This window comes from Cariama cristata, unplaced genomic scaffold, assembly GCF_000690535.1.
Source record: "Cariama cristata isolate BGI_N322 unplaced genomic scaffold, ASM69053v1 scaffold6693, whole genome shotgun sequence".
Classification (NCBI taxonomy): Eukaryota; Metazoa; Chordata; class Aves; order Cariamiformes; family Cariamidae; genus Cariama; species Cariama cristata.
Window position 1 is genome coordinate 40,772 of NW_009608895.1, and position 15,084 is coordinate 55,855.

The window sequence follows — 15,084 nt, forward strand, 5'->3', positions numbered from 1 at the left end:
TTTAGGGTTAGGAAAGACTAGTTGGTTACTTGTTGGATCTAACAGAAGACAGATAAAACACCTGAAAGTATGTACATAGTAAGTAATTTGAAATTTGAGGTTTTTTTCATTAAGCTTCAACCCAGAAAGCAGTTGAACAGAGGAACCAAATTAGCATTGATGATGGTTCATTAGCAGAAGTGAGAGAAAGGTTTTAAAGAAAAAACTTGGCTGAAATAGGTTGAGTTCTGTATCTTGGGTGTGCACAAAGGAAAGTGAGAGAAATTCGCATGTGTGAGAATTTGTGCTGATGACATAAATTGACTCAAATGCTGAAAGTTACTTTGGGGGAAGGATGATTAACCAGGGGAGGTGAGAGAGACAGCAGGGAAAAGCAGCAGCAATAGGATCCCAGATGAGCTTCCTTCTCTGGGATATCTCTCCAGAGCAGCAGGTGGTGATGATGGAAGTGATGGCAGAAGGGTACAGGCCTGCAAATAGCAGACCTTTAGTGTTACTGAGATTAAGACACTAAGGCTTCTGAGGCACTTGCAATTTGTTTGATTAGATTTGTTGAGAATTATGCAAAAATTCAAAAATGCTTTAGAGAGCTGAGATCAGTTTAAAGTTTTGGGTGGAAACTGTGTATGACTCCATAGCTTCTGTGATTTCAGCTAGGTGCTAAAGAACACTTAGGAATTTTGACTAAGTTTTGATTAAGCCTTTAAATACACTTGAACCTGTTACTAAATGAGACCCAAAGGATAATATTTATACAGTGTTAGAGTGCTAAATAATAAATTTATAGGCTGAGTAAGGTAAAATGAATTGACACCCCATAGAGAATGCCTGCCTGAAGGAAAACCACTTCATCTTGCATAAATGATCAGTATTTAAACAGGCAAGGCAATTCTATCACCATGAAAATGCAGTTTTATTGTTAAGAAAGTGTAAATTTCAGTGTGTGTTATATAGCTGCACAACTTCTATTTTAGTTCTTCAATATGAAATTGAGGTTTTGGTATATCAAAATGTTGGCTGAATTACCAGCATATATAATATTTATTTTCTACTGACTGAATCATAATTACAAATGCGTGTACCACTCATATGCTTAAAATAATCGTGAAATGAATGTGATTCGTGAAACCCTTAGCAACCACTAGACTTCCTATGCGTATGCTCAGACACAGCAGTGACTGAGAAGTAATTTCATAAAACACATTTGCAGCACTGAAAATGGGACATATCTTTCTTGTGTTTCCCAGTATCAGAATTTATTGAGAGAGAGCACCTCCAATTAGAAGAAATGTTAGGTAACTGCATTTGAACTGCATTTTTTATGATTTCAGGGAAGATAAACAGACATCAAGGTCTAAGTCAAGAGCTGTCACTTCTAATCCTTCCTCTCCATTGATATGCTGGCCTTGCCTTGACTGGCAAAATATCCCTGTATCAGCATGTTTTTCCCTACCATAATGTAAAAAACCTTGACGTAAAAGTTAGCCATTTTGAAGTCATGTTAGTTGGCCACTGTAAGTGCAGGTAGGAGGAGAGGAACAGAAGTGAGTACCCAAAGGGATCACTCCTGAATCTTTATTACCATATTCTGGATGATTTGCCAGTATCTCTCATCCATTTGTATGATGAGGTCTAGTCTTTTATAACCATGTATTACAAATACTGCAACTGTATCTGGGATTTTCCTTTTGGATAGTCAGTATTTTTCTTCCATCTTGCAGAAAACACAAAAAAAGGAATTATATGCTTTGTCATAATAAAAGAGTTCTAGTAATCTGTATATTATAATTTTTTACTTTTACTTTACTTTTTGCTTTTTACGAAGCATGGACTTTGTGGTTGATTTTTATTATTACAATTTGTTTTTTATTTCGGATCTACATTATTTTAAAGTATTTGTTCGAAGGAATGGTGTATTTAGATAAAGATTTATTTTATACATGTATGTTCTTAATAGAAAAGTGTAAAATTCAAAGGACACTAATTTACATTAAAATAATTGGAATTTGGGTGATTTATGTAGGGAATTTTAGCATTCAAGTGCAATAGTGATATGTTTTATTCATTGTGACTTTTCCAAGATGAAGTTTTGCTATTCTCGTTTTGGATTTCTCCTAATTCAAATATTTTCCTCAATCTCAAATATGTTTGTACATAAAGGAACTTGGATTCTGGGATTGGGCTGTTTTAAATAGATAGGCTGAACTTCCCATTGTTAATGATTTGGAATTGCTGTATATTGGCCCTTTCTCAAAGTGTTCGTGTTCGGGTGAGGATGTAACTTCTGCCTTTGAAAGCTGAGGAGCTACTGGGTGAGCAATACTTTCTACGGGTTGTGAAAACTATTCAACTGATTATTACAAGAATCACTACAGGTAGCAAAACTAGTTTCCAGATTTAATCCTAAATACTTTTAGAGGAATAATTCCCACTTCCCCAAAGTTTTTAAAAACTAATGGTGTTTAAACTGTAACTAACCATATTGTCAGAATATGGTTATTCTCCTCCTCTTTACATTTAATTTCACATTACATGTCAGCCCATTTTTAGTTTGTATTGTTAATTTAAAGGGTCAAATCACTTGTATAATAAGGATTACAATTATCCACTTAATTTTCTTATTCAATATTATATAGTCCAAACAAAACATGAAACAACTCTTTACAGAAAATAACAATTTTTTCTGTCCTTAAACTTTTTAACACGCTGTCAGTATTTGCTCATAATTTCTTCAAGGAATTAATACATTTGGCACACAGCTAGGAATTAATACATTTGGCACACAACTAGGCTTTCTAAAATAGTTCATGGGAACATAATGATTTACAACATATAATTGGAGTTCACTTAACCAACACAGATAATTTTTAAACTGGCATTGTGATTGTTGAATATTAATATGAATAACTATTTATCTGTAATTAGCATTAGCATGTGTTTATTATTTTCCAAGAAATATGTGTTCATTACCCATCTTCAACAGTGACTTCCATTAACCTCAAAATATAATACGAAGCAGGGTTAGTTTACAGTTTACTTTTTACAGTTTATTTCACTTCCCCTTTTAATACGATCTGTGGCAAAAGCCAACTTTTTTTGTACAAAGTTTCCAAAACAGTTTTAAGTGAAGTCCAGATGTGTAAGTTAGAAAGCTGTCTCTTTGCAGTGCTCGATGGTGGGGAGACTCAGAGGGCAGATAAAGGCAGTCTTTGGGAAAGAAGACACAGGTTCTTTTTCTCAGGTTCAGAAGTGAACTTCAGGCTGAATTTTCCTCTTCTGGTTCTTGAAGACTGTTAAGCTGAACCTTTAACTCTCATTTGTTCTCAGTGATCACTAGTAATTTATTTTGCCTTGGAAAAGGAAGAGACAGTCTTTAAAATCTGAAATTGAAATTGTCCAACTCCTCTGTCTCTCTAACTTACAATCTCCCTTCTTAAGTAATCCCACCCCTGGCACCTTTCCTTGTTTTCTTTTTAATCTGTGTTTAGGACAATTATTTAGTATTTCCAAACGTATTTCTCTTGTTGAACTTTGCTTGATTCCATAGAAGAAAACATTTTCTTATGATGACATTGCAAAAAGTATTTTTTAATCACTGATTCCTTATCTTCCTTTTTTTTTCTGTAGTTACTGAAACTGTCATAGGAAGCCTTCTCAAATAACCTAAAATCTATCCTCAGTTAATTTGGTACGGCCCCTGAAAGTTACAGTAGATTTATCAAAACTTTAATTCAAAATGGGAGAATTTTAATGAGGAAGGAGAGAACAATTGAGGCCTGATTTTGTTATTGTTAATCAAGAGCATGCTACTTTGACTCCTGGTAAAATCCTGGTTTTCTCCTGGTTTGCCTGTGTTGTTGAGTGGGCCTCAAAGCTGGTTGCCCACAGCTGGACATAGGCGTCAGCTGCATGGGGAGGTGAGGACCAGGGAAACAATGGTCCTGCTAACCTCACAGACGGTGCTGTTAAAGGTAGGTAGGAGCAGAGCGCATTTGGGTTGTGGTAAAAGCATTTAATACCACATTGCTGCTAATGATGTTTACCCAATATGACTGAAGATGGTTCTCCACCCACTCCTTTATCAATTGCAGATGTCTCTTTCTTCCTTACAAACCGGGGCTGCCAGTTTTAAAATGCAATTGTCAGTTGTCCTGAGAAAAATAATCTGTTTCTTTTTTTCTATAAATCTCTTTCTTTCATGTTATGTCATATTAACTCTGCATACAGTTTTCTTTGCACCTTTAAACAGTTCAAACAGTCCATTTTTCTATTTCACAAAATAGTTTCTCCATTTTTTTCTTGTTGTTGTTGTTATTATTTCTTAGTAGCATGGTTCACAGGCAGAGTAATACAATTAGCTCCCATTTTAAGTAGCATTTCAGGTTTTCTAATGGTATTTCTCATGTCTGTTTTCAATTTATCACACTTAATTAAAAGAAAACAAATAAATAAAAATCCTGCCCAATGCAGCTGGAGTAATAATTCTTTTTTTTTTACTTTTCCTTATCCTTTTTACAATTTTCTTTGTCTTGTGGAATGCTGGGCTATGAGTATTTTAACACTTTTTGGTTTGTCTTATAAATTGACATATTTATTCTTTACTGAAATGTTAGTTTCATCACTGAAATGTCAGCTCGCAAACTGTGTGGCTATTTCACTTTAATGCATAATATATTGAATATATTGAAATTCATGTCATTCATATACTGTTATAACCCACTTAATTTTGCTGCATTGGAAGTCAATTTTTCTAACTTTTGGGGTAGACCTCATGATTCTCACCTGACAAGTGTCTGCTCAGCAACATTATAGAAGGATTTTATTACTGTGTCCAGCTTCCTAGTGGGAAGTTGGACTGTAGATAGAGCCAGATTTTTCTTGGAAGTGCGCAGCAATTTTTGATGGCCACTGGGCACAAGTTGCTATAAAGAAAATTCCAGTTAGACATTGAGAAAAAATAATCCACCGTGAGGCTCGTTAAATATTGAAACTAGTTGTCCAGAGAGTTTGTGAAATCTCCATGTATTCAAAGCTCTAGTGGAAATGCCTTTGATCTAACTTTGAAGTTATTCCTAACTTTGAGGTTCGCCCTGATTTGTGCAAGAGCTGGGATCAAGTGGATGTCCCTTCCAACCAAAATTATCCCATGGTTCTGTGATAGATCTGCACTGAGTCAGCTACAGACACTCTTGAGGACATCTCCACAAAGCATGGAGGTGACAAGGTCACTGGTCATCATTGAATTATATGGATTTTGTCCTTTTGTGATTCTGTAGCCTCTTCAGAGTCACTTTAATTTTGCCAGAGCAGCTTTTCCAAATTGCCTGGTCTGTTACTGTGTTCTGCATTCCTCCTAGAATATGAACTATAACTACAGGGCAAGTTACATCAGTTGAGTGCCACCTATGCAGCAAGATAGTGCAAGGTCATTGTGGCTTAAAGGCTCCCCCAGGGACTCCTTTCCTCCTGGAGGTGTAAAAATGATTCCACATATCTGTCATCTGGTCTATGCCCTAAGAAAATGTAGAACTGCTGGAAATCATAGGATTTGAAGGCATTTTGAGCTAATATCGTTCTACCATACCTGGCTATGCTATGCCCCACTGGGAAGTGTTGCATTTTTGAATTCATTTATGCTTCTTCTTTGGAAAGTGCAATTCAGAGACATGCTTGGTCAAACATGGAGGGAACAGTGCAAGTGGCAGAACCATCCTACAGCTGTTTGCAATGGCAATGATGCTGCCAGACTCACCTGGGCATTTTCGCATTGGTGCTCAGGAGGGATTATATGTGTGTTTGCATGCATTTACGACAGCAGACATCCCAGGAGAGTTACAGTGCATGTGTTGGGTACTGCAAGATGAGTGTTTATGAATTAGCTTCTTCAGTCTATAGGTACATCCGAAGTGGAAGGAATTATATACTGGAACTGCCTCCCCATGAGTAAGGTTATTTCTGTGTGAGAGATGCGCTCCCACAGTATTTTATCCACCCACTTCACTTCTCTAAGAAAAACTTTTAACACTAAATTTTCCATTCCATTGATATGCAATGCACTGTGTAAAATACCAAGTAAATATGGTTGCTAAGACCCTTATTTATGTTATGTTCCATGCTAATTTGAACTGAATTAAGACTTTGTAGAGCTGAGGAGACTGATCTTAAAACTCCATTTGCTGAAATTATCCTTGCTGGTTTGGACATAATTATACTTAGGCCAAATAAATATAAAGAAAAAACATGAAAGTGGTTTTATGATGGAACAGTACTTTTGAAGTTTATGAGAGATTTGTTTTGAATATCACTGCATTTTTTAAAATTCATACATTTTAATTAGGTCCAATCAAATATTGTATATGCCCAATAAAAATAGTATATAATTTATATGACCTATTATTATATAACGTATTGTGTATTTTTATATATGCTCTTTCATGTCATAGATATGATTTTTTTTGAAAGTAAAGTCAGCTTAGTGCTGACTCAATTTCAATCCACTTTTTAACTAAGTGCTCGTTTCACACATTTTTTTCACATTTCATACATATAAAAAAGATTATTTCATGAAAGTTATGTTAAAATAATGATATATCTTTAATTACAGAAAACTTTATCTCACATGATACAAAACTGCAGATTATTTCAACTCCGAGGTACAGCACAGAAAGAAGGAAAATACCCATACTTCTTTAAGCATCCATTTAGTCACAGCTCTACACAGTTACTGATGAGGTTTTCATTTCATTCCAGTGCTGTGACTATGTATGGTTAGGTTGAGCAGTGTCAGAAGTGTTCTTCTCACCACAGAGTTTAAGAAAAATCTGGTATTCAAAGAGTTTATCTGTATAAGTGTATTGCTACAGAGGCATGAGTTGATGCATTACAAAATCCCCTTTGGGTGTATTCATGTTTGTAATGTAAAAGAAAGTTCTCAAAACTAAAAGTAAAAGCACACTTGGGAGAATATTTGGATTTTTCTAATGCCACAGGCACCACCTTTAACCTGGTGTAATGGTGAATTTTCTGTAAACAGAGAAGCAATGGAGATTCACATTAGCTCACGCTAATAAGAAATACAAATTCCGCAGCAAAAACATACTGGAGACCTAAATAAAAATTAAACACATTTAAATGAAGCAAAATCAGTATATAATGGATATTAAAAAATTGTAATCAACCTTCTAAGCACAGAAAAATTACAGTAAGACAACTTGAAAAGTTTTTTTTTATTATTTAAACAAAATTAGAGACTCAGGCATAATAGTAATGTCACAAATTAATATGAAATCACTCTGATGGTAGTTACTGAGTCCTCTCTGACTTAGTGGAATGTGTATGCCTTTTTTTAATAGATCTTACAAATTAGGCAAGCTGTAAAAACATAGCATTGGTCATTGTTATGTGTATTCTAAAACCAGATTTTTTTAAATCAAGACAAGAAATGCAGTGGTTGTCTCTTGCCTCTACATGGGCTACTATGTTGGTTCCAATATATCAAATAGAAAATGCAGTTACTAAAATTTGATATAAGCAATGCACTGATATTTTTATTTTCTTTTTCACAGATTAAGATGCTTGGTAAAGCAACTGGAGAAGGGTGACATTAATGTGGTGGATTTAAAAAAGAATATTGAATATGCAGCATCTGTCCTGGAAGCAGTTTATATTGATGAAACCAGGTAAGTCTGAGGGAAAGGATCTTGGGAACAACATTTGAGCAATTTGGTCTTTGCATGCAATTGTAACTGATATGAGCTGAAGATCTCTGCACATCAGAATTGTATGTGGCTTTTAGGTCTTTTAGTGACAAGGTTAAAGCAAGTAAGATTCCAAAGGTCAGATGTCTGTCGTCTGGACAGTTTGCCTAGTTCTCATCTCCCTCACTTGTCAAATGTCCACAGTACAAAGTCATAAGAATTTTCTGAAGGATAGATTTTCTTTCCCCCACAGGCCACATACTGATAATCATGCTAAGGACTGTATCACTGAAAAAAATGGGCTGTTTTGGAATTAAATGCTCGTGGAGATGAGTCAGAATATTGTAATCTGGGCTGTAAATACATAAATTCATTAAAAACTGTGGTTTATTTTACAATGCTTGGTGCTTTGTTTATGATTATTGTTACTGGCAGTATTACTGGCAGTCATCTTTAACGTTTGATGACTCCAATTAAATTAGAAGTTCTAAGTATTTGGCTTCTTGAAAGAATTTTAAGATATGTACTATATAGAAGTTAATGAGCTAATTTACAGTTTTTATTTCAATGTGCTGGCCTCTTTAAGTTTTTTCTAAGCAGAACGGTCTTGTAAAGATGTCTGCCAAAATTTCTTCAATACTACTGGAGCAGGCAGCGTATGTATCTGTTCTGTACTACATTTAAGGAGTCTGCCATTGTACTGATTATTTCATGGACCCAACTCTCTCTCTCTCTCTGTCCCCTCACCCTTGCAAATCTACATATTTGATATGGTGCATAACGTAGTGCTCTAACTTTTTCCTGTTTCTTTTCCTTTGATGCATCTGATTCACACACCAAATATTGCCAGTTGGGAATTTGGAACATCTGCTATTGGGCACTAGAAAGCCTACCCATCTGAAAACAGAAGAATGAAAACAGTAGCAAATGAAGCTGGTACCAGTAGTCCATTTCTGACAGATTATATTACAGGCTAGGTTGGCGTGATCACTTATACTGGTGTCATGCTCATAGAGTGCATGCATGTCCAATTCTGTAAAAAGCTGACAAAACTGTAGTAACGGAAAACTTTCCTGAGCAGCCTTCCGGCTGCAATACAGTTCTTAGGGACACTTTCAAAAGTGTTGCTAGCAATCCCAAGTTAAATACATAACTTGAAAAGCATTAGGGACCTCAGGGCTCACATGTGTTATGAAGATGTTTACAGATTCAGTTAAATTCAGCTTAAATGAGCAGACTTGGACAAATTGTCTTCTGTGACTTCCAGGGGACCTGAGCTTTGTTAGAAAATGGAATGAATTTAAATTAAATATTTTAAAATATTGGTAGTTCATATGTCACTGTGGATATATTTATATATCAGTTTTTCTGGCTGATGTAAGTTAATCAAGCTTCTTTTACATTGAATTGAGGGTTAATTTGTGGATTTACATTGGATTATAGTCATAGTTAAATTGGTATAGGTCCTTAGGGAGACAGATATAAGAAATGATCAACAAAGTCCTCTTTGGGCTCATATTACCACAACAGAGGCTGTAAAATTCAGTTTTTCAGCAATTGTTCTAAACATAAATCTTGTTGGCACATCTCACGTGCGCTCAGGAAGCTTTGGAAGATCGCAGTCCTCTCTCCCTTGTGTTACGGGATACTGCATCACCGCCAGTGGTTAGAGCTTAAGCATATACTTTGCATTAATAACCATGGGAGCTGTGTCAAAGCTGCACAGGGGACAAGGCATAAACCACTGTTTATTCCTTCTATACACCTCCCAAACACTGTGGTTAAATGGGTGTAGTATTCATAGCTCTTTCTGAGTAGTAGCACCAGGACAATGATAATAATGTGATACTTAGTTTCTAAACAGAGGCAGCCTCTGTGGAAGTGAATAGTATCATTACAATGAGGAATCCAGTCTTTCTGCTTCTGTGCGGGAGCATCAAGACAAGTAACAGATCCTTCATACACAGGGAAAACTGGTACACCTGAAAATACATAGGCTTTGGCAGCCACAGGTGCATTATTTTTGCTGTAAGCAGATCTTTAAATAAGCTAATTGCCCTCATAGGACTTGACAACAGGATTATTAAACTGCCCAAATGCAAATAAACATATATAATTTTGTAGTGGTTTGGAAGATTTTCATAGTCCTCAGGCTATTTTCTTAATTCTAGGGGCATAATGACCTCATAATGATGACTATTTGTTTTTAAAAATTCTGCTTCAGTACATGGATAAAGCTTTTGCTCTTCCCTAGCTTGATGCACAACAATGTTTAGTCTTGTTTATTTATTGCATCCAATATTTTGCAGAATAATCTGATTTTTCACTGTATGAAGTCAGAAAGGAAATAGCTGAGACAGGTACCTTGTTTTGCTCTAATTTATTGAATACTTCTGTTCTCCAATGCAGCCTCAGAGTTTGTAAACCTACCAGCTTTTGGTAGCATTCCTTATATAAATACAGATTAAGTACACCGTTTATGTGTATCTTTCCATACCTGTAGCAATATTTCTGAAGTATATATCTGTAGACATATAAAACAAACTTTCTTACCCATGTTACTTATTCTATAAGTAATCGTTAAAAATGAAATGACTTTAATGAAACCTACTTTTCAACTTTTATTACTTATTTTTAGTGGTTTGTATTTTATAGCCTGTATTCTCCATTTTAGTTTATACCATTTGTTTTTGTTTTTAATTTATCTTCCCTGGACTAATGTGGTCTCCATGAAATTCAGACTCAGTGATGCATTTTTTGAATGTGGTGGTCTTTGTGTTAAATTTACGCTAAAAATATAGACTGAGTCTCTGCTTCTTAGTTGGACAATATTATGTATAGTGCTGTTTTAAATTTTGACACTTCTCTGTTAAAAACAACTTGTAAATTAAGATATTTATTGTGTGGCTGAGAGACTGTGGTCACCACTGGTACTTTCATAGTAAACTCTTTTGCATGACAAGCTGCAAAGATAATCACATTTTAAATAGCATGACCAGTATTCTGTAGTCTAAATCTGCACTAAAACATTTAAAGATAAACACACAAAGAAGGTGTCTTCAGCTTTTGGGAAGCTAATCCCTGAGGAACAAAAGCAGTGTATCGAGTCAAATGACAATGGAGGCTGGAATTATCTTGTGTGATTATATTTGTCCTCCTTCCCACCAAAGAATACATGTTCTTTGTCCTGCACCGAGCTACCACTGCCAGGAGTCTAGAACTGAGTTAACTGAACTCATTAGTAGATTAGAAATAATAGTTTAGATCATAAGCAGGATGAGTGAACCTGAATATGCACTTTTAAACATCGCAGAGTTCAAATGACTTCAGTAAGTTTCTTACGTATGAATTGCTGTATGGATAAAGTAATTGCTATAGTATAGAGCAATAACAATTAATACACCAAGTAAAGCAGTGAGAAAACCATCTGAGTACAGATTACTCTTATTAATTAGGTCCCAGAAGGAAGTTGCATGCTTTACAAGATATAATAGTTGCTGAAATTTGGCTTATAAGATAGAAAATTTAATGATACCTGGTTCTACAAGGTACAAAGTATTGCAGGCTTAGGACCAAAGGTTCAGTACAGAGTTTCTGCAACTCACATGAAAATACCTATGCTTTCTATTTTAAGCTGATGCATAAGCCCTGAATTTTGTCCTGATGAATTTACTGACCCATTGCTTACAAGACCAGCTTCAACCGGCCACCTAAAACTGAATCCTATCTTCAGTCTTCTCTTCTTCCCCACCTTTCTGGGAGACAGACTTCAACATCAGCTGAGAGAAAGCCCTCTTAAATATCTCTACAGATTAGGAATAGCAACTAACAGAGAGTTGGTTAGAAGCATCCTCCTAACTCATCTTTCTGTAATGACGCACATCCTATTAAACAGCATATTAAAGTGATCCCGCCAATGGTCCCATACCTATTGCAGAAGGACCTTCTGCAATTCTTCACAGGCACAGAGATGAAAAAAGCAAAAAGAAAAATCAAAACTAAGGTCAATAAAGAGATCCACGTATGAGGTATCTCACAGAGTGTGTTCAATAATGTAGCCAAGGGTCAAGGAAGAGCCTGACCTGTTCCACAGCTCTGGGGAACCATTTATACTACTTAAAAATTAGATCTCAGCCATTAGTCTAGCAAAACCACTTTTCTCTTTATAAGCCTGAGCTTTTCTCAATGATCAGTTCCAATTTCTTACAGTAGGAAATACCCATTTTTTTCCTGTGTATTATTACTTCATTTGAGTTGATGGGAAAGCCTGTATCATTCTATAAAGTGTGTACACATAGAAACACATGCAAACATGTAAGCTGGCAGCACATTGAATCTTTATTTGTAGTGTAACAATCAGCTAGAAATGACTGTACAATTCAACCCTTTAGCAAATAGGAAGTGTTTTTCTGAGGTCCTCTTACTTTCCTTTTTCCTGCTTCTCTGTTGCTCTACACTATAGCCTTTTGTCTGAGTGTAAGATAGCATTTTTTACAACTATGTGCACATACTCATTTCCATACATGCTCTTTTTAAAACTATATGCAGCTGGGTTGAGGAAAAGGCAGAAAAATAACACAAAGATTTTATTTATGGAATTCTGAGAGCAGACTCATTAGAAACCGGGATAGGCAGTAGGCATAACCTTTCAAAATTACAAAAAATTAGTTTAGGGAAGTGACTGTCGATATGTCATATAGAAAGTTCTGAGCTGATAGCAAGTTGGAAAGCACAGAGAAATCAGACTTACATAAGTGTGCCTTCCTATGAGCTTAATTATCTGTGGCCCCATGTCAATTTATAAGCTTGTTTAACAAGCCGTTTTTAGGACTGCTGCATGTCTCAGTGCTGAATAATTATAAGTTGCACTACACACTTCCTTGAAAGAGACCTAACACTTTGGTAGCTGAAGCAGAGGTTCATGGTCAGCTGAAAGTAACCCGTGGAAGTCTCACAGTTCCAGCCCCTCAGCGGATCTCCTCTGTGGAAGAAGTTCAAACTTACTCAATAGGTATTACAAATAATTCTGCCAAATCTTGCAGAATTTTCTCCCTTAGTACCTGCCACTTGGCTCAAGGTAGTGGAAGAAGGATATTTAGAATTAAACAGGAAATAAATACAGCCTGATAATTTAGCCATGACAACTGTTCCATTCCTTGTAAACATAGCTCTTTATTCATACTAACTGAGAAGAAAATAAGTCAAATAAAATCTAGATGGAAATTACAGGATTAAAAATATGTATATGTATTCCAAAGCCAAATAAAACAAAAAATTGAAACTCCTTATAGAAAACATTTTAAAGTTATTCTGGATAAAATCAGAATATTTTATTCCAGTTATGGTCTTATTACATTTTTAAAATGCCTTGATATTTTAGAAAATATACTTGATTTCAAGAGGATATTTATCTGTGCAGTTTCAATACCGTACATGGTTTTTAGTTTGGTTTAGGCTGTATAATGCCCTTTTAAAAGGCTTTAACCTCTTGAGAACTTTTGACTTAGAAGAGACCGTTTCAGTAATGTATGAAGTAGATCTATCGTATATAGCTGGCAATTGCTTTGAGCATCTTTGATTCAACAAGGCAAAATAACAAATACAGATTATTGCTACATTCATGAAGCAAAAGGTGAGTGGTGTTATAACAATATATGTATGCATGAGCGCTCTGGAAATACTGAAGGTATTTCAGTGATATTATAATGGTAGACACAGTCCTTCTTGAGAAAAAGCTCTTATTTTAAAAAAAAGCACACATTCTGATATGTATAATGTTAGCTAAAATGGAGGTCATTAAACCCAAACTTTGTGACTGCCATTATAATAAACAGTACTCCAGTAATGCACCAAATATTTCTGTGGTTTCTGGACTTAAGGCAGGGACAAACATCTTCACATTGTGGACAAAAAGGAAATAATTTAAACTGTGATTATTTCACTTCCAAGAGAAAGTATTTTGTCATTTCATCTCACCAAATGTCTGTGTGACCCTTGAAGTGCACTACAAAAGTATTTGTGATAGGAACGTATATGTGTGTATCTTCTCGTGGAGTCTAAGGAAGAAGAAAGGAGCAAATGCTTGACTAGATGCTGGTGCTCACAGAGTGTGTGTTGTGGAAATGTGAATGGAAATTAGCAACAGCCCAACGACCCAATGAAATTCTCCCATTTCCAGGAGATCCCAAGGTGAGGAATGGTCAGCATAGCCTGTTCCTGGGCAGCTTTCAGTATGCAGTTTTGGTTATGTTTGCCAGCTGGAAAGCTGTTCCTTGATGTTTTCAAATTTTTCACTACTGCAACAGAACCCAAGTCCATGGCAGCTGCTGCAACTTAGGCTAGTAATTAATATCTCAAAAAATAATGAACTGGGGCACTTATTTGATACCTGTTTGCTTTTTCACTCTCTTTTGGCCATCAGTATAAGTTTAGCGGCTTCTGTGTATTTTAAATGAGAACGAAAGTCAGTGAAGGCTCCATCTTCTATGTTTCTTGTATTATTTCATTTTCACAAGCCATATTTTAGTGTCAGTGTTGCAAGGCTCTAAGCTAGTGCTACATCAGGTGCTGCTGAGCATCTCACAGCAGGAGACTGTTGCTTGACGTTACAGGACCATTTGCATTTCATTCCCACCCGTACCATACAACATCTAGCTGCCTTTGTGAATCACATAGTTTCACTGACTGTAAGGCTCTGGTTATGGAAGAAATTGTACTAATTCAGACACTGTTGTCCATTCAGGGTAACCAGCAGAGATGTTCACACCGGCAAATCTCTCTGCAGTTGCAAGGACTGAGAAAGTTAAATTCTCTTACGTCAAAGAGATGTAGATATTTGTTAAATTTTTTAAAACATATATTCCTAATCTCTTAACAGATTAATTTGTTCATTTATATATGAAGGTAACTGTTTCATTCACAGAACAATGGGGCATTCAGTCAATGATGTAATTTATTTTGAAGGATCTAGATAATGTTTCTCCTCAAAATTAACTTTTTCAAAAAAATCTGGGAATATTAAAGAAAATAATCCACCTAATGATACAAGGATAAAACAAGTGGAATGGGATACCCTATTGCTAATTATTTGCCAGATGAAAAATATGGTCTATATGATTCTTCTCTGAGCTGACTTAGTTGAGGAGAGATTGGTAGTGGCAATTATTTAAGCATGAAGTTAAATCATAATCTTGATTATTCAGTCAAGTTTGCTGTGAATCTGTATTGCTGTCCTCCATAGCCAACCCATGGTTAAATGTACTTTACCTGAAGTTGCTTTATCAGCAACAAATGCACCATTTGAAGTAAATCATTCAGTTCATCCATTAAGGGAACTAACAAATGATACTTCTGTAAAAGCTTCTATTGAGAAAAAGCTTATTGTATT

The 15,084-nt window shown here is 35.6% G+C and overlaps 1 protein-coding gene across 1 annotated transcript in view; it reads left to right on the forward strand.

The window, feature by feature from the left end:
• Positions 1-3,935: 3,935 nt before the first annotated feature.
• LOC104159423 (calcium/calmodulin-dependent 3',5'-cyclic nucleotide phosphodiesterase 1A-like) overlaps positions 3,936-15,084 on the forward strand; it is a 62,464-nt gene continuing 51,315 nt past the window's right edge. Inside the window, exons 1-3 of the mRNA XM_009697323.1 lie at positions 3,936-3,971; positions 5,453-5,472; positions 7,566-7,679. Of these exons, the coding sequence (XP_009695625.1) occupies positions 3,936-3,971; positions 5,453-5,472; positions 7,566-7,679 (170 nt within the window). The remainder of the gene's footprint in view (positions 3,972-5,452; positions 5,473-7,565; positions 7,680-15,084) is intronic.